Source organism: Triturus cristatus, chromosome 2_2 (assembly GCF_964204655.1).
Source record: "Triturus cristatus chromosome 2_2, aTriCri1.1, whole genome shotgun sequence".
NCBI lineage: Eukaryota > Metazoa > Chordata > Amphibia > Caudata > Salamandridae > Triturus > Triturus cristatus.
This window is the reverse complement of record NC_140582.1, coordinates 848,017,544-848,036,408: the sequence shown is the minus strand read 5'-3', so window position 1 is coordinate 848,036,408 and position 18,865 is coordinate 848,017,544. Positions and strand designations below refer to the sequence as shown.

The window sequence follows — 18,865 nt, the reverse complement described above, 5'->3', positions numbered from 1 at the left end:
GTATCCTCAAGCTTGTGAGATGGGTGGAGGCAATAAATACAATCCTTACGGGGATCCTCTGAATACAGTATTTTTGACACAAGAGCCCCAGGGTCTAGAAAGACTCTTTTTGGTAGTACCCGACATGTTCATGATAGAGCTGGAAAACGTCTTTGGTAACTACAGCTAACAACCAATCAATAAGAAGAAAACTGAAGAAAAAGACTTATCTGAAGAGAATGTAGCAGAGCTAAGGGTAACCCCTTCACTCAGGGCATACGGTAGAAATAGGAAATATTGTGGCCTGTCAGGGCGTGGTCTTCAGACTGGTTGTCTGTGATTGGTTGAAGTTTGGTTCTTTTTAAATGATGTAACTAGACTACTAAAGAGTCATAGGTTTAACAAATAACTGCCATTGTAATTTTACCATAGTATTCTCAGCTCGATGACCGGGTTGATTCAAGGAAATTAATCTATAAAAAAAAGATGCAATATTGGAGAAACATGGATATAACAGGGACAATAAAGCCAACCAAAAAAAGAAATGGGCGGCCTCTAAGCCCACGGAACATTTTGGGGTTAGTTAACAAGAGCTCTTTCACAACCAGACAGCTTTGGCAAATCCTAAAATAGTATAATGAATGTCAAAAGAATGAAGAAAAAGTACTGGCAAAATATTGCCTTATCTGCTGTGGTACTGAAGTGCACTTCTTTTTAGGCAGATATACAAATCTGATCAGGCAAAATGTGGCCTTTCACGGTGGGCTGACCCATTGAACCATGCTCTATGCTTTGGTGAGTGGAAGCAATATGTAGATGACGATTCAACAGAACAATGAATGGAGAGAACTAGCCCAAAGCCCCTCCATGCACCTATGTATTTTTTAATGATTTTTTCGATTACATGAAGTTGGCTAGAGTTAAAAGGTTATATTCAAACGTTGAAAATTACAAAGAAAAAGAAGCAGCTATTGCGGTCAGTGCTAGTCTTTTTCTGGGATACAAAATGAAAAAACGTGTGATGTGTGTAGGGCACAAGGAACAGTGTGCCATGCCCACAGTTATTCCTAATCTAGGAATGAGAGCAACATAGAGTAGGTCAGCTGAAAGAAGTATTTAGAAATAAAATTCAGCAGTTTATAAGAATAACTGGGCATGGGTTAACAGCAGAGTGTTGAAAGTCTAAGTAACTCCAGAGTATGAATTAGAAGTGTTAGATAAAAGCAGGATGTGGAAAAAGTCGAGCAAAGTTGACTGAAAGAAGTTTGGCAACACTTCTTGAAGTGTTCTTTACCAAGAATGTCCTTTATCTCTACTCCTCGGACTGTTGGACTGCACTAATCTTACATACCAAGCGTTTCATAGAAATAAAACAGCATGCTTTTGCAGCGGCAGAGCGTAAATTGGGCCAGAAAATTCTCCTAAAGTTGTTGTTTGACATTAAACAATCTTAGTTCAACCTCAGAAAGAAAAGAAGGGCTGGATAAAACATCAAAGTTCTGCTTAGGGTTTTCGTCCATAGCTGGCACGGCATGATTTCAACAAGAGTGGCAAATAAAACAATACTAGCAACTATGTTTGCTTATCAGAGAAAACCGGCAAGCGAATCAGCTAGCCCTAATACAGTCTGATTCTCCTCCTGTTGTGCTGCTCAAAATCACTTTCTATGTTCTGGCTTAGGGGAAGCTATTACTGTGGTATTACTAGAAAAGGGTTATGGAGGAGGAAATAGGAAGCAGCTTCACCCATCCCTGCTGTGCCAAAGTAGTGTTTCAACTTTACTTTCACTCACAGTAAAATATCCATTAAGTACAAGAATGGTGCACTGATTCTCGCTGTGCAAATGGATGCTTCACCATCTTGGAACAGATGCCAAGCTATCCTCGTGAACAAAAGGCAAAACAAGCATTTTCAATGTAATAGGTCTCGCATTACTCAATGTTTGAGCTATTGCCGTAGCATTAATATTTGCGACGCCAATAGCTCAAACTTTCAGTACAGCGAGACCTATTGCATTGCAAATGCTTGTTGTCCAGGTCACCGACAGCGCATAGGCACACTCGTCCAAATTCTAAAGTTGTTACATCTAACATTCATGGATAGTGATGCAGGTTTTCAATTTTGTAACGCAGCAGCTCAGTAGTATCACTGCAAATAATCTCTGTGACCCCCTCCAGTTTCTCATATACGCGGTCTTATTTTGATTTTAAAAGAAACTTTATTTAGGGATGTTGCATGAAATATTAACACATTTCTGTGCAGAATGTCTGTAATAGACTTTCACACACCGCTCACATAAAAAATAAATTAAAGAGAAACAGAATTTAGAACAATCTGTTGAAGAATTATTCAGGGTCATCAGGGCAAGACTGCAGAACAGAGCGGGCTCGATTAGGGGGCCCCTGAAAGGCTGGGGCTTGGGCCCGAGCCCACTTTGCCCATGCCTTAAAACGCCTCTGCCCCACGGTGGATCCAAAGCAATGCTGCCGTAGGCCATGCAGAAGCATTTCCCCCTCCTTCGTGATTTTTCTGCAAGAAGGCCGCGTGTGACCCTGGTCGAGGTACTGACGAAGCGAGTATAAACAACCTTCTCACCACAACTGCCCTAACCCAGGACCTGTCTCCTCAGTTCCCTGTACCCATGTCACTCTCACTCACCTTCACCACACAAAACCTCTCCCTCGAGCTGCCCTGGCCTCCATTCCTCTGTTCACTCCACGCACAGCCATGTTCTCTGTACCCAAAGCATTTGACCATTAGATGTCTGCTCCGCTCCCACAGCACTCTCAGCCATTCTTTGCCAACACAGCTCTCTCTTGAAAGTACTATGTGCGCAGTGCCACTCTCCCCCAGTTCTCTCTGCCCGTGGCCATCCATTCCACACCCCTACTTCCGACCCCTGTTCCGTGTATCATTAGCTTTTGATTACCACTACATTCTATGTCTCACCAATAGCATCCTTATCTGGTGTCCTTCGCAGCCCTCCCTCACCTTCACTTCACTATGCCACAGCCCCGGCTTTCTAGGCCCTGTCATTCTCACGGACTCTCAGCCTCACACCTCTGCACTCACTCACAGCATCAGGCTGCCACCTCGGTGTTCGGCGCTCACTCACCTTCCGAAAGCGCATTTCGACCGAAGACGCTGGTAAATTCCATGTGGCTTCTAGTTTTCAGGATTGGGTAGTCTCTTCGGAGACTAGGAACAGGAAGAAACTCGCCAGGGGCAGGACACGCAGAGTATATTTAAGGACAGGGTAGTCTCAGTGGGCTCTCGGGGCAGGCTCTAGGTAGTATTTTCTATAACACTGGTACCCTATAAATTTCCGAGTCTGCCGGCCTGTCTCTTATCTACTGCAGCTGTGCCTATCAGAGCGCATGAAGTGTGAGGGTCACGCGCACGATGGAGGCTCCTCGCATGGACTCAGAGATAGTGCAGGGACACACCCAGGCGAGTGTGCATCCCCCACCACGGTAGCTAACATCCAGAACATGATGCGTCAAAAGCGGGCTCTCCTCTCATTCCAGGGTACCCCTCACCTCCCTCGCGGTAAACACCCAGAGCTTCTCACAACCCATCTACCACAGCAACAGGACCTGGAATGTGACCCTCGTGGACAAAAGGCGGAAGAATCCAGCCAGCGAGTCCCAATAACACCGGCTGTGTGTACCAACACGCGCAGTTCACTGTCTGTTCCCCGCCGATAATAAACCAGCCATGCTCCAAAACACACCAAATGCGACCATTCAAGAGCACATCATCTCTCAAACAAGCACGGTCCGCTTTCACTTTCGCCCGTTGTGAAAGCTTTCTTGTCTTTATGGGGCCATGTGTTTGAAACACATGGCCCCATAAAGACAAGAAAGCTTTCACGACGCACGGAAGGCAGACGAGCCCGTCCAAATGGGACGGCTCAAAAAGCCGAACAAAAACATCACGAACAGCTCTTTTCCAATGGCTGGCCACCGTTTAGCATAAACGGTGATGCCAGCCAATGGAAAAGAGGGGCGGGGCTTAATGCCCTTTACAGAAAATACCCGAAACCATTAAATCTCGCCAGCGAGACTGCGCATGTGCGCAGCCTACGCCAGGCGATGCCTAAACTCTGCCCCGCCATAGTCCTCCTTTCATGCCAAGGACTTTTAATGTTGCAGTTGGAGTTGATGCTCTGCAGCAATAGTCTTAAATGCTTTAAAAAACAGCCCACTTGTCAGGCTAGTTCTCCTGGGAAACTGAAGGTAACCAAGAACACATACTAATAAGTATTGCCAAGTGCCTCTGTTTTTCAGGAAGTAAATACTACAGTGAGCTCATTGGGGGCCACATATATCAAAAATCCATTTGGCATTCCAAAAATAGCGAATTTTAGGTAATCACTATTTAAGGAATGCAAAATGGTATGTAGGAAAATAGCGATTACCCAATAGCAATTCCTAAAGATTCGCAAACGCACTTAGGTAATAATCATTATTAGGCAATACTACTCCATTTGTTACCATGGAACTAAAGGTGAGAATGGTTATGCATTAGCTAATTTGCGATTACCTAATTGGTAATCGCAAATTAGGTGATGCAAAACCAAGGGTGCCCGGGGGCCTATGGTCCCCCTGAAGCATCCCTCAAACAAATGTGCACATGTAAAGCGCTCACATGCACGAGTGGCATGTGTGCACTACATGTCACTTTGAAAAATTAATTTTGGCGCATTTTTCAAAAATTGCACATGGATACCATCGACTTGGAGTCAATGGTAATAGTATTAAATAAATACACAGTTTGCATTTAGAAAAGTGCTTGGTACATGTGCTTACATAATCACAAATTGCGATTCCCTATTTGCATTTGCAAGTTTAGGTAATTGCCAAAAATAGTTTTTATCTGAAATTCCGACTACTAAGCCTTTCATACATCATATCAACGGCAAAAATTACCGATGTGCACCGTTTGATATATGTGGCCCTAAATGACTAAATGGTTCCTTTCGAGCCCAGCATATCCTCAGAATTAGTGGCAGTTGTGTTATGCCTACTAGCAAAGATTGTGCAGGACCTAAAATTTAGAGGGGACAAACCAAAGCAAAGTTGCATACATGGTTAAATTAGGGGCAAGGTGACAATTGGTTACTGCACCGGAGACCTTCGACCCTCAACCACAAGCCCCCTTGTCACTCGTGTTTTGGGTCACTTCTTTTGTCGGCACTGCCCACTGTAGATTGTCGCTCACTTCTCCCTGTCCAGCTTTGTCTGCTCCTCGTTGGAAGCCGAAGCACTGGTATCAGCATGAGAAGGAGATTTGAGTGCCATGGTGTCTCATTCATTGGACCACTAAGCAAGCAATCATCTTGAAAAGGGTCATACCACCCCTTCCCTGTCCTAAAGAAGATCTGCATGGCCGAGGCTTTAATTTCCACCTCTTGCCGCTAAGCCAGGTCGAAACGTCGACGCTATCCCCTTCGCGCACCTGGACCATCTCCTCCACTACCCTTGTCCCTGCTTCAACCAAATTACTTCGTATTTTATAAATATAATTTACAAATGATTGACATGGCCAGGTTGCACTGAACTGTATATCTAATACCCGTTCCTGTACAGTTACGTAAATATATGCTTCTTATCCTCTGTTTTGACAAACTGAGTTCTATTGACTCCTTATAATCTTTAAGCACCCCTCAGTCATTTCCTGAATCAACCTTCCCTTTTCCCCCCTTTTATGACCCTTGAAGGTTTGCTTAATCTCATGTTTAATCTTAGTTCTCAATTTTCTAATAAATATTTTGTAATAAAAAATACTGCTGTGCTGCACTTCATGTACGGTTTATGAAATTTACAATTGATATATGTCTGTGAGCTAACATATTGCAAGCTCCAAATACGTTCAATAACCATTACCCTATATAGAATATTTCTCTGATTGATTGGTCTAGGGCCATCCCGTGTTGTAAGCATATGAAATGGACTTCAGATATGCCAAACATTTTCACTTTCATTTTAGAATAAAAACAGACAATTGTGTGCACAACCAGTAAGAGCAGCTAGGTGTAGAGAATTATCTGCAACAAACACACATTCTTTACCGTCAATCCAACTACATACTCCATCGCACACCTACAAATGTAAATGTTCTATAGCAGTATTTTCCTATTCATCTGCCAAGACAATTGAGAGTTGAAATTTAAGGGCATGTCAACTTCTGAATAGATGCTGATCATCAATTTCTACGTTTCCATTTTGATCATCACCTTCTAATATAGTGCAAACTTTGGCTACTTTAAGCTATCCAAGCATAGCTCGCACTATAGGCCTTAACAGCGGACTCCCTGAAGATGTGGAATGATTTGCACATTAAGCAAATGAACTATAAATGTGTTATTGTGGTACCTGTTTCATCGGGGGTGCAGGGGGAAGGACTATCTTGCGACAATGTTGTCCAACTCGAATCTTCATCGCTGGGAGCCAAACTCTGAATCCGATGTAATGCACAATCTGTTTTTGCTCCAGTTTTTGGGTGATCCTTCTTAGTTTCTGGACTGGAAGAGACAGTAGCCACCTGACCATCGTCAGGGCTAGTCGGCTTATTGTGTTTTGGAGGGTGATGATCGCCATTGGCAATCACAGCAGTAACCTGGCTGCTCCCCAGAGCGGCCTTCTCTTCCCTCACAGTCTCGCCATTGAGAACAGTCTGTTCCAAGTCCCTCGTCGATGTCTGCAGGTCTGCATAGTAATTTAGGAAGCTCTTGGTTCTCCTGGGCTGGGGCAACAAGATATCACAGCCGGAAGAGTCCTGGGGGATGGGCTCCTTGCCTTCCAGTTTCTCAGAGATAATGTTGATGGCTGCAGTGGTGGAGCTGATGTTTTTGTTTGGGTCCTGCTGGACCAGTTCGGCTGCCTTCCTGAGCTGATTCTCGCCATTCTTAACTAACTTTATGTTGGAGGAGCCATTGGCTAACAGGGGCTGTGCTGCAGGGTCATTCAGTCCCATGGCAGTCTGGATGTTGGTTAACGCATATTTTTTCCTGCATTTTGGAGGGGTGATGCTCTTGGTCTCTGTGTGCTTAACTTCTGTGTTTAGCAGTTCATTGTGGGATGAACGCAGGCTGAGTGTATTTGGGGGAGTCACAGGGCTGTTTCGGTTTGCAATATCTGAGGCGCTGTGGCTTGCCATAAACACTGGTGCCAGTGTTTCCACACTGGAGTCAACTGAAAAAGAAAGAAGAGAGGCATCAGCATAAGAGAACACAGGGAAGGCCCCACTTCTTCCAACAGCACTGAATGAAACAGGTTTTGCAAACATTATTAGATGCATCAGCAGAGAGACAATATGAAAACATACTGCTACAAGACGTTTTTTCCGCATCATGATTATCTGAGCCCATCACGTTTTTTTTTATTTCCTTAGGACCTAATACTTGAAACGCCAATATCAAAGAAAAAATAAAATATAATTGAGGCTACCAGTTATTTTTGTATTCTGTCAATGGATATTTATTTATGTTTTTTTCATCTTACAGGTATATATCCGTATTTTCTTTTTGTTGAATATGCTATGATACAGTTAGTATGGTTCACCTCATATTTAACTGCTAAATGTACACTTGCACTTGGTTGTTTGAAGGGTTTTAGTGCGCTAGGTAGCCATATAAAGTAAACCAATTGACTCACCAGAAAAATTTATATTTTTAGTTCTAGGTCAGGTGTGCATCTGTAGCTATTTAAGCTTTTCTGTGAAACAGTTTAACTCCCTTTTTCTGCTAATATGCACAGCTATTGGCTTGGCGTTATGACTCACAGCAGGAGAGGCACTAAAATGATCTAAAAAATAAATATATCATAAATGCAGACTATGAATTAATTGGTTTTCCATGTCAAGTAATGTGTAAAAAGCTGTAAAAACCGAAACCCGGGACCCCTGAATAGAATAGATGTAAATAACAGACCTCTTTCAGGGAGGGTTTTTAGCAGCTGAGGTACTCCACCTTTATAAAGGGAATTCTTGCTTCTAAAAGTGCAATCTCTATTTTCAAGGTGGATGCTCTAATCCCCTATCTCAGCCCCTCTCCAAGGCTGTGCTGCGCACCACAAGGGAGTTCTGGACAAGCCAGAATCGGGTAAGCAGAGATCACAATGTGAGAAGGATGGCGTAGTTTATCCGATAAACCGCATTTCTCCTTTTACATACTTCAACAGACCTATAACTTTGTTGCCGGCACAGAGCAGGTGACCTACTTCCCACTTACCTCCCTGCCATCCCTCCATCAGAAGTCCCTGTGATTATTTGAACCTCTTCACAAAAAGCCACCCAGGTCTAACCACGGCCACCTTTAGGGCAACCTTCTCACGAGTGTAGAACAGAAGTTTCCAATGCAGGTCAAGAGGTCCACATTGTATAATGCCTGATTTTCCGGTTATCCACATAAAATAAAATGTACACACAATTAATGAAGGTAAATTGAAGTTACTGGTTATTTCAAACATCTGGTGTGGAACCAGACTTCTTGGCCCTGTGTAGTGCTACCGGATGGACACTAACTAGCAGATGATGGGCACAAGGGGTTAATTAGCTGTACAGGTACCCATGGGTCATAAAGACATCTCGACGTTCGGATGTTCATGTTTTAGTCTCAGCATTCTTTTGCCCGTGAAATGTCTTACTTTTTCCGTCACACACCACGAGTTTCACGTGGCACAATTTCCTGTAGCATGGCCAGGCCACTTATGTGTAGAGTACAGCGCATTCATGTACTGGGTAGTTAAACCTTGGAGTTTCGGAAGGGCAAAGCTTCAGACCGCAAGGCAAGCTATCCTGAAAAGCAGGCCCAGTTGTAACGACTGCCCTAGTCGTACAGGGTGAAGGTGCCAGCTGGTGTCCGTACTGGCACATGGGCGTTCTGCATAACGGAAGAACCCAGTTAAGCCAAGTTCAGGACGGAAGCCGAGGCGGCAGCTCAGGATGCTGGTACCAGAGTAAGAAGATGCGAAAGCATTCAGCACGTGAACGTGACGTAACCCATTAACGGGAGTTTGAACACGGCCAGGCGTGAAGAACAGACCTTTAAGAGACTGAAATAACAAGAGTACTATCTGTGCATATCTTTACAACCAGACACCTTCGCGCACAGTACCTGCTCGCTGTACAAATATTAGCTCAGAACGCAATATTTGATTTGCTCATTTCTGGGTCTATGGCGGCCGAGATTTGAGAAACAGCCTGTTCCTGAAGTTGTGCGAACGTTCATACGTGTTGATGCAGAATCTCCGCGCGCCCGACAGGCCGGAGGGCAGCTGGGGTCACAGGGCTGACAGAAGAGCACACACTCTTCTTTGTGGCGGGCCTGTGTGCCGAGGCCCGCAGCAATCTGCCACTGAGATGCTACTTCTCAACCTTGAAGAAAGCGCTCCCCTGGGTCGGAGCAAAGATGATTAATGGCACGGGGTAGAGACATGCCTGCTGTCAGGGCTCCCAATATCCCTGCAGAGAGGTCTGTGGGACTGGGAAGACTGATGCATTGTAACATCTGCCACGCGCACGAACGTGTTCTGCACACGCAGCTAAAGAAGCCAAGATATTAGGACACTGCAATGACACATTTTTTTCACTATTTATTTTCAATCCCCCAAAATAATATTTAGGTGGGACTTTAAAAGTTCTTTGGGACAAAAGGCATGGCTAGAATGCACAATAAAAACGCACTTGAGAGGGGGAGACCGAGTGAATGTGAGTTTGTGTGTTTATGCAAAACGAACAATTGATGGACAGAATGCAAAACAATGTCATCCATTCTCCCCAGTACAGAGATCTGGGCCTAAATCCATCGTTTTTTTGCTCCCCATGCCATTCCAGTTTGGACTCAGCCATATGCAAATCAGTCTTGACCCTGCTCCCAATGGGAATAGTCCAACCCGAACTGCCATGCCAGGTCCTCCCTGGACTGGAAACAAGCATCCTAGGACCGGTTTGCTCACTTTGCCACTGGAATCAAGCTAGCCTGGCTGATGAGGGCTGTTAGTCTAAACCGGTCCCAGGATGCTTGTTTCCGGTCCAGGGCAGACATGGCTTGGTAGTTCGGGCTGGGCTGTTCCCATGAGGAACAGGATCAAGACTGATTTGCATATAGCGGAGTCTGAACTGGGGTGGCGAAGTGAGCTAAAGAACGATGATGGATTCAACCCAGATCTGTGACTGGGGGTGAGTGTCTGAAAAGTTTCAGCACTCTGTCAATCATCTCCTTGTGTTTGCTTAGTTTGTCTGTTTATGCCAGATTGATCGTAAGTTGTCCCTTCCCAAAATCAATGGGGGAAAAAGGATTTATTCCAGTCACCTGACCTCTTGGTGGATTCGTTGTGTACTAGGGGACACCCTTCTTCCGCATAATATAGTAGCAAAAGGAATTCTGTTGCCACTGAAAGAATTTGTTTGGACATCTGGTACATAGAAATTAAATAGTCGTGAAGGCACTCCTATCTCTCCAATCAAAGCAAGTAATCAGTATAAACAGAGCAGACAAAAAAGCTACTGAAAGGAGTGCTTTCCAGTGTTACTCACTGACACTATTTCCCTGCTTTATACATGCAAGTAAATCAATTTGCACGAAATCAGCCCATCTGCCTTCTTTAAAAGCAAGCGAGCTGCAACAGGGATAAGACAGAAGTCAGGTTAAATCTCCATTGGCTTGAGCATTCTGCAGGTATTTTTCTCAATGTGCTCTTAAACTTTCACGATTGTGTATATTAATGGTTATTTATTGTTTTAATAAATGTCTATTAGAGTTTAAAAATAAATATACAGAGATGACACATCAAATAGTGGCTTACCTGTGTGGCACCGTGCCTCACAACAGGCACCTCAAAATAAAGAACAAATTAGACAATTGATCCCTCCAGCCACAGTTGCCTTTCAAGTGTTAGCGTGTCCTACATATTTTACACAACGGACCTTTCCTCCCTCCTGAGCCGCCCACTCTCCCGATAATCACTTTTACGTCAGTAGTCGGATCAACACGATTGAAGAAATCAATATGATTACATCATTCAATCTCCACGTTTGTGAGAGACCAAGTCTGGGAAGCCGTGCAGAGCTCGGAAAACCTTCTGGCATGTTATCTCGTAATGGTATCCAAGTCGTATCACATTTGTTATTTTCCCCTTTAATATTGCTTCCAAAGCTTTTGATTCAGAGGGAGGTTCTATCTTTTTCCGCTGGCTTGCAATGACGAGTTTCGCAGTCCTTAACAAGGATTTGGCAGTTCTCATGACCCCACCCAAGCTCTACAGTCTCATGTCAAGCTAGGGTGACCACCTGCCACAGAAGTAAATTCTGGGCAGTGACTGTAAAAATGAAGAACAAAGGGGCAGAATTCAGGACAAAAACTCACGATAAAAGGCCAATTTTAATGACACATCTGTGTAAGTCAAGCAATAAGATAACCAAAAGTAAATAGACTGCCAATGCAAGTACAAGTCAAAGTAGATTTATGTTCTTTGGTTTGTATAACTCTCAGCAGTATTGAGCAAACATTCATATGTAACTGGATGGAATTACAGATTAAAAACTAGCAAATATCTGCACAATTTGACATCCGCCATAAGAGACAGTTGCCACACAATTCCATCCAGCACTCAACTATCTACACCTTTTTCGTTCATCAACACACTCTGTCTATCCACACCTTTATTCATCTGGACACTGTGCAACCATCCACCATCTACACTTTCATTCACCCCACACACTCCGCCCATTCATTTAGCCATCTTCCTAAATAATTCAGCTATCCATTTGCCCGACCACCCATCAGCGTAGCTTTTGTCCACACTTAAACGTTTAAGGAACTCTTCTTTGTTCACAGATCATTTGAGGTTTGGAGAGCATCCAGCATTTGAAATATTAGAGCTGTGCAATAAATAATGGAGCATCTCAATGCAGATACGAGTGTTGGTATTTAGTTTAATTACAATGAAAGACATATATACGTTCTGCTTTAAAAACAATGTATCTTGTAATAGAAGTCAAAGGCAGTAATCTAGAGTCTAACCTAAAGCAGCATAACATGGATATCCTAATGTAAAATGATTAGGCAGTTTGGCGGTGTAAGCACACTGAAATAAGTCAGGCTGAAGAGAGAACTGTTTTCCTCTGAGGTAATGTAAACCACGTCAAGCTGCCGTGGAAGCGATCATCCTGTTTTGGAAAAGAGGAAGCTCGCCAAGGTCATTTTGATCAACTTCTGTCCTGGGTCTGTAGTACATTTTCTGAGGGAGGGGTCTGCACATTTCAAAGGAGCTTGAGCTGTTTTCATGTGTGGATAGTGTGATTGCATACATCTCTTTGGAGGGAGAGAGATGTGTGCACCTCTCTGAAGACCAGTTACAATGCTTTGCTCTCATTCCATATGTTGGGGTCCGGACGGAGAGAAAAACAGCCAGGTGTGTCTTTTTCGCTTTCTCTCTCTTCAGTTGTCTGCATACTCAGAAGCCCGGACAGAAGTTAGTTACCACTCTTTAAAGAGGTTTCACAATGTTTTCAATCAGTGGCGGCCCTCAACATTTTGAATCGGTGCAGCACCAGGGCCGGGGTTCCACTGCGCCTGGTGAGCGTGTGCCTTCCAAACCATTTCAAAGAGGCTGGCACCTGTGTGTCTGTCTAGAGCATTGCTACTTCATTTGTGGTTACGCTGCTCCAAATATCAATGACCTAGTAAGTAATGGCTGCTTCTCACTACGTGGAAAATCAAAGCTCAACATAACCTGAAAGTCTGAGTGACAACAGCAGGGCTTTCAGGATGCTGACCAAGAATATCGCCTAAGTGAGAATGGTGTCAGGACTCACAATTCACTCACTCATCCATCTATACAATTCTCTCAGTGAATTAAGCACCTGCTCCAGAGATCTATCTGTAACCTACATGTCAACCATGCCTTAAGTGTGAAGGTTCTGTGTGCGATGAAAGCTAGTACTGGTCTGTCCTGCTGGATCTGTTCTGACCTGAATGGAAAAGTGCAACTTCTGCCTTCTGTGGATGAGGCAAGTGTGCTTTCCCACCGCCATGCTGTCTCTGATCTGTGAGGAAGCAACGCTTGCAATGCTGCTGCATAATGTGCCAGTGTCCTGTGATGGGAAACCCTTGTGCTGCTGCTGCTGGTTTACATGTACCTGTCCTCTGAAGGGGAGAAGTTTGTATTGTTTCTGCTCATGGGGGACGTGTTCTACGAAGAAGGGGTGACTTCATTGCTCTTGTCCCATCTTATGAAAAAACAAAGAATAAACTGAACATGCCTAATCCTCCTGTTTATAAACTTCTAGTAAAAAACAGGTTTGGCTCACCCACAAAATTTAAATAAAGGTCTGACAATTTAAATAAAGGTTGAATGTAAATGTTGACATTAAAGACCTAACCTGACCCATACTGGGGAACCCACACGTAGGAGACTGTACAACCAGTGAACAATAGTACACATGGATCCGATGCTGGCCAGTGCTAAATGAGGAACCCATTGACGAAGCATACCACGCTGCATAGGTGAAGATCAGGCATCTATGAGTATATGAAAGTATGGTAATTCCATAAGCGGTTTAGGATGTCTATACTAGGGGTTTTGTATTTTTATATGTGTTTACAGTCCTTTAACTCCCCTCATTCCCTCTTTATAGATTAGATCCATACATTCTGTGTATGTGCGAGAGAATTGTGAGATGCTCCTCCTGCTCTGGCACCTGTCCTTTACTTATTCTGTTTTAGGGAAGGCTGCACTGCAGCTGTTCATGTTGTACTGTTGCCGTGTTGTGAAACCCAGTATAAAACTTTCTACTACATAAAGGATGAAAAGATTTGCATTGCCAATGCTGGTGTTAATGCATGCAGTGAATAAGAGTGAACCCTCATACAATATGCGAGCAGAGTTTTCCATTTAAAACAAGCAGTTTTAAATGGACTAGCAGACTTTGTAAACATTTTAAACATTGCTGCTAAGGGGTTCCACGACATGTATAACATCTTCAGCAAGTTCTGGGATTTTTGCCAACATCACTTTGCCATCTGGGGTTTTTAACCCATACTGAAAGTGTTATACGCGAAACTATATAAGCTCCACAATGCAAAATGCTGTTGGGTGAAAAGCCAGGGATGGCTGTCTGTGCGTATGCCATTGTGCTACTTGGCTTGTGAAATGCAAAAAGAAATTAAGTTCCTGACTTTTTTGGGCCGCCAGGGAATCTTCCAAATGTGAATGCCAGCTTTTGTTTAGTTAGAAAAGCACCAATATTTCTAAGACTTTGTGTTGTTAGACTCTAGGATGTATCTGATCTGGGAAGCTAGGAAGTATTTTGTCAGATTTGGGACTCCCATCCCCTGTCTCTCGGGGTGTGTAAAGGCAGTAAGTCTAGCCACTCTAGGTTTTTTTTCTCCCCGGAATAAGGACTTGAAAGTTTTCTGTTGTTTTGAGAGTGTCCCGGCGAGAAGTGGGGAGGGAAAGCATGCATCAAAAATAGAATTCTAAGTTAGGTAGTCATTTTCATTGCTGCCAGTCTGTCTAACCATGAAAGGCCAACCCATTGCCAGCACTATGAATCGCTTTGAACCATTCGGAGGAGATCTCTGTGATTCACTTAAGATGTTGTGCAAGGGGGGGGGGGGGGGCTGTGGTCTTGATGTCTAGGGACTGAATACTATTTGTTGCCCACTAGACTGCAAACCAACCTTGGTTGGGAGGGGTATTGATATTCAGGATCGGAGTCTTCTGAAAATGTTTTTTTAAGGCCCGAAGCACTTTCAAACCGCCAACTCGCTCAGCACCGTTGGGGCAGTGAGAGTCGGGGCAGTGAGAGTCAGGTCAGTCAGTGACAAAATGACATCATCCACATAAGGTATATCTTATGTGTATCCTATTCTATATTCACACCTACTATGTCATGTTTCACTCTTGCCCTTTAAGGCATGAATTCTACGTACAGTGCAAATAGTAATGGAGAAAGGGGGCAACAACCCTGCCTCTTAGCCCGCTGCATTTGAAATGCTGCTGAGAGAATCCTGTTCACTTTAACCCTGCCATTCATAGTTGCTAATTACCCTTTATCTAAATTTAGGGCCAAAGCTGAGTTTTTCATTTTTTCCTCCCAGTAGGGCTAATGAACTTTGACGCTTTCTTATCGTTGACACACATAAGCAGTGCAAATGTCCTCATTCTTTTCATGTTATCCATGACATGTAATAGGCTCTGGGTATTCTCAAGCAACTCCATAACTGTATAAACCCTGCTTGGTCAGGGTCACTCAATGAGGGCATATGTGAGTTTAGTCTCTGTGCTAGAATTCCAATGAACAGTTAAAGTGTCCAAGTTGAGCAATGATATGGGCCTATGGGAAGAGCATGACTGGAGGTCCTTGCTGGCCTTGGGGATACCTGAGTCAGGAGCCTCATGCATGAAGCCAGTCACTTCCCCAGAATCAGCAAAAGATATGAAAAGTCTATCAAACAGGGAGGCACTGGCCTGGCAAAATGTCTAATAAAATTAATGTGTAGTTAGTGTTAACATCGTATGTCTAATAGGCCCACCTCCCACAGCCATTGCTTCCCTTCAGAAAACATCATCCCGGTCTGCCTTGACCTGTGGCCCAATGTGTCCCAGTTGCAGTGCATCACAATGTTAAAGTTCACCCTCTCCACTAGGATTTCTTAATCTGGTGAGATTAGTACTTTATGAATGTTGGAACATAGAAACCTCTCTTGACCTTCACTGGGGACACATATGGAAGCCACAGTAAAGTCCTACCCATCCATCATGAATCTCATCTATAGAACCCTTCCAGATACTTCCATCACCAACCCCTCCACCTTACTTCTAAAAGTACTGGTTGAAAGTATAGCAAGTCCAAACCTTTTTCTGGCTGAGCCCGGGGAGAGGAACGGTCTCAGGAACCACTAAGATTTCACATAAAACCAGTCCTTCTTAAGGTGTGTTTCCTACAGTAGGCAGATCTCACAGTCTGCATCTTGCATGGCTGACATAACTGCCAACTGCTTAGCAAGTGCATTCAGGCCTCGAACATTTAGGCTCCAAATGTTTAACTGTCTCATCTGTCTGCTGACTTGGTGTTGTTAATATTTAGTGTGGCATGTCTATGGGCCTGAGTTAACTCGCAAGAGCTATCTAGGGTTTCAGTCATTGCACTAGGTCTAAATGTGTCTGCGTGACCCTCATTGTTAAAAGTCTCCCACAACTTAACTTCAACCTCATTAACTAAAATCATCATAGAAAGAAACAGCAACCCTTAAACTCGGTCTCAAGAGGATATGACTAACCGAGTCAATGTCAATCTTCTTTGGACCTTGTATGCCCCGACGAAGTCCTTTAGAGAATGTGGTCCCTGCCCTCCAACCCTCGCATGACGAGCAAAAAGTGACAGCATCGTCTCCCCGACCATTACACATAGGGGATACTCCTGCAGCATGAATGGAGCTAGGTCAACAATTTCAATGTTGCTGGTTGAGTGTTTCTCCACAGCTGCCTCTCCAGTTTGCTTCAGGGTGTCTATCAGTGTTGTCTCTGCCGTGTTATTGTGTCAGGTGACCACTTTGCACTTCTTTTTGGGAGTGTCACCTCCACCCCTAGTCTAAACCACAGGGGGAAGCAGCACAGCCTGTAGGAGGTCCGCAGACTTGTGGCAACTTTGGTGATCATTCAGGCCCAGCAACTGTGATGCTTTGAGGAGGATCTCAGCTGGTAAAGAGCGTCGTCCCATTGGAATATCAGGCGGAAGTGGTGGATCCAGCTATATTTGACCTCTTTGTTCAGGATGAAGTCAGTTACTGGGCGAAATGCCTAGTGTTTGTGCAATGTGATAGCAGAAAGGTCTTGGCAGATCTATACCATGATGTCTTTGAACGTTGTTGTGGGTATGTCTCACAGCTGCTATGATTTCTTCAAAAATAATGGACACATGTCAAAATGTCAGGAGGAGCGGCTGAGCTGTAGGATCTTGCACCCACACAATGAGTTGTGTCTAATATGATATCTTCTTCCTTCAGACTCAGTAGGATTTAGCAGAACAGCTTTTTGACCTTCCCCACTATGTCATTGTTCCCTGTGTCTCAGGGCAATCCTGGGAGGATAATGTTGTGCCTGTCAGGAGCAGTTTTCAGGTCTTTGAACAGGCTTTGCAGCTCTTGGTTTTGGTCTTATCTCCAGCACTTCCTGTCAGATAATTTCTATTTCTGCTTCACATGCGCCTCAGGGGTCCTTAAGGCTGAAACTGTGGCCCCCAGGTCCCTCTGAACGTGTTTCAATTCCCAAAGTTTTCTGGTTGCCTCGTCCCCCCTTTTTCTTACCACATACCCAATTGTTTTTCAAAAGTCATAGCATTTGCAATTAGCTACATCGCTGTGGCCATGTCAAACAGGTACAAATACAGTACTATTAGTTTCTTATAGGCTATTCCCAACGGTACATCTAAAATAAGTATATGAAAAGGCAGCAAGCATCAAATTCCCGGAAACAATATGTGGAGTATGAGATTGTGGAATCGGAGAGGTTTCGATACCTACAGTTGGGACATGCGCTTAGATGCCATATCCTGGAAGGAGAGCAGCTGCTGGAATACTCACCATTAGAGGATCGTCCCCTTCTGGACCCTATGCCCGACAAAGCAACCTCCCTAGCCAATAGGAAGCTCCAGAACCCGTTGCGGAATACATGGGAGACTGATCTGGTGTTTCTAGAAGACGATGACTGGGCGGAAGCAATCCAGAGTTCCAGAGAAATAGCTATCCGTGCTCACTTCCACTTGATTCAGTTGCGGATACTGCACAGATCTTATTCCTCCAGACCACTTATGCACTGTATTGGGAGATGTGCCACAGACCTCTGCAGCAGGAGATGTAGAGAGGTGGGCTCCTTTCACATACTGTGGGCTTGCTCTAAATCCAACACTATTGGAGAGGGATTGTACAGGTGATGTCAAGAGTTACAGGTGTAGATGTGCCCAGGAGGCACAATGGCTCACCCTATGCATAACTGGGGAGGAAGCTTGGCCCAAATATCCCAAAATATGGCTGATGTTGGCGGCTGGAGTGGCCAAGAGAATTACTGTACGAGCCTGGGGGCTGAGCCTTCGAGGGTTGCAGACTGGAAAGAGGATCTTGACTGGTGCCAGTGAGGGGAGAGGGTGATCTACAATAGTCGGGATGCCCTAAAAAGTGGGAAAAGGTCTGGGGCCAGTGGACAGAGTATAGAGGACTATAAAGGGGTGTTGTAGGAACTTTAGTGCTAGGCAAATGTAAGGGCTAGTACATACTCTGAACACACTCGTGTCTTGTGGTGACTTTTGTCCACCTGTATGCCAACAATGCTACTTTGATTAGGTTGGATGACGGAAAAGTGTTATGCTCCTCTTCTTGCTGTATCAGTGGAAATGTTGCATCTGTATATGCTGAGCAACAGTTTAATAAAAATAATTTAAAATAAGGAATCTCTGGTGTCCTGGGCATGCAGGAGTCTCACGTGCCTAGAAGGTCTCTGCCACTCCTTTCTGTTCAGGTCCGAGCTCAATCTGGCACAAGTGCACTCTTCACCAGATGTGCAGAGGAGGCATAATTTTCAGAGAGCAAATTAGTGTTAATATAAATATCAGGCAAGTAAATAGAGTTCCTGCTGTGTGACTGCTTCTTAAAAATTAATAAGAGACCGATGGCACTATAGGACCTCAGCATAGCACAGTTTAAGGGTTGGAAAAATTGTGCAATTTGGGATGGTTGACTTCTTTAAGTACATACTGCCGGAACGTCACTGTTCCTGTACACTTCTTCTCCACAGGCACTTTTTGAGGAAGTGGGTAAACAAACACCTCCCATGGATAATATATTAGTATATCTATCAAAAAGGATCCGAAAGGGTCCTGATAA

At 44.2% G+C, this 18,865-nt stretch overlaps 1 protein-coding gene across 9 annotated transcripts in view; it reads right to left on the bottom strand.

The window, feature by feature from the left end:
- Positions 1-18,865, bottom strand: part of APBB2 (amyloid beta precursor protein binding family B member 2) — a 1,135,523-nt gene that overhangs the window by 660,499 nt on the left and 456,159 nt on the right. For all 9 annotated transcript variants that reach the window (XM_085642196.1, XM_085642193.1, XM_085642198.1 and 6 more), the window contains one exon: positions 6,357-7,175. In XM_085642196.1, the coding sequence (XP_085498322.1) occupies positions 6,357-7,175 (819 nt within the window). The remainder of the gene's footprint in view (positions 1-6,356; positions 7,176-18,865) is intronic.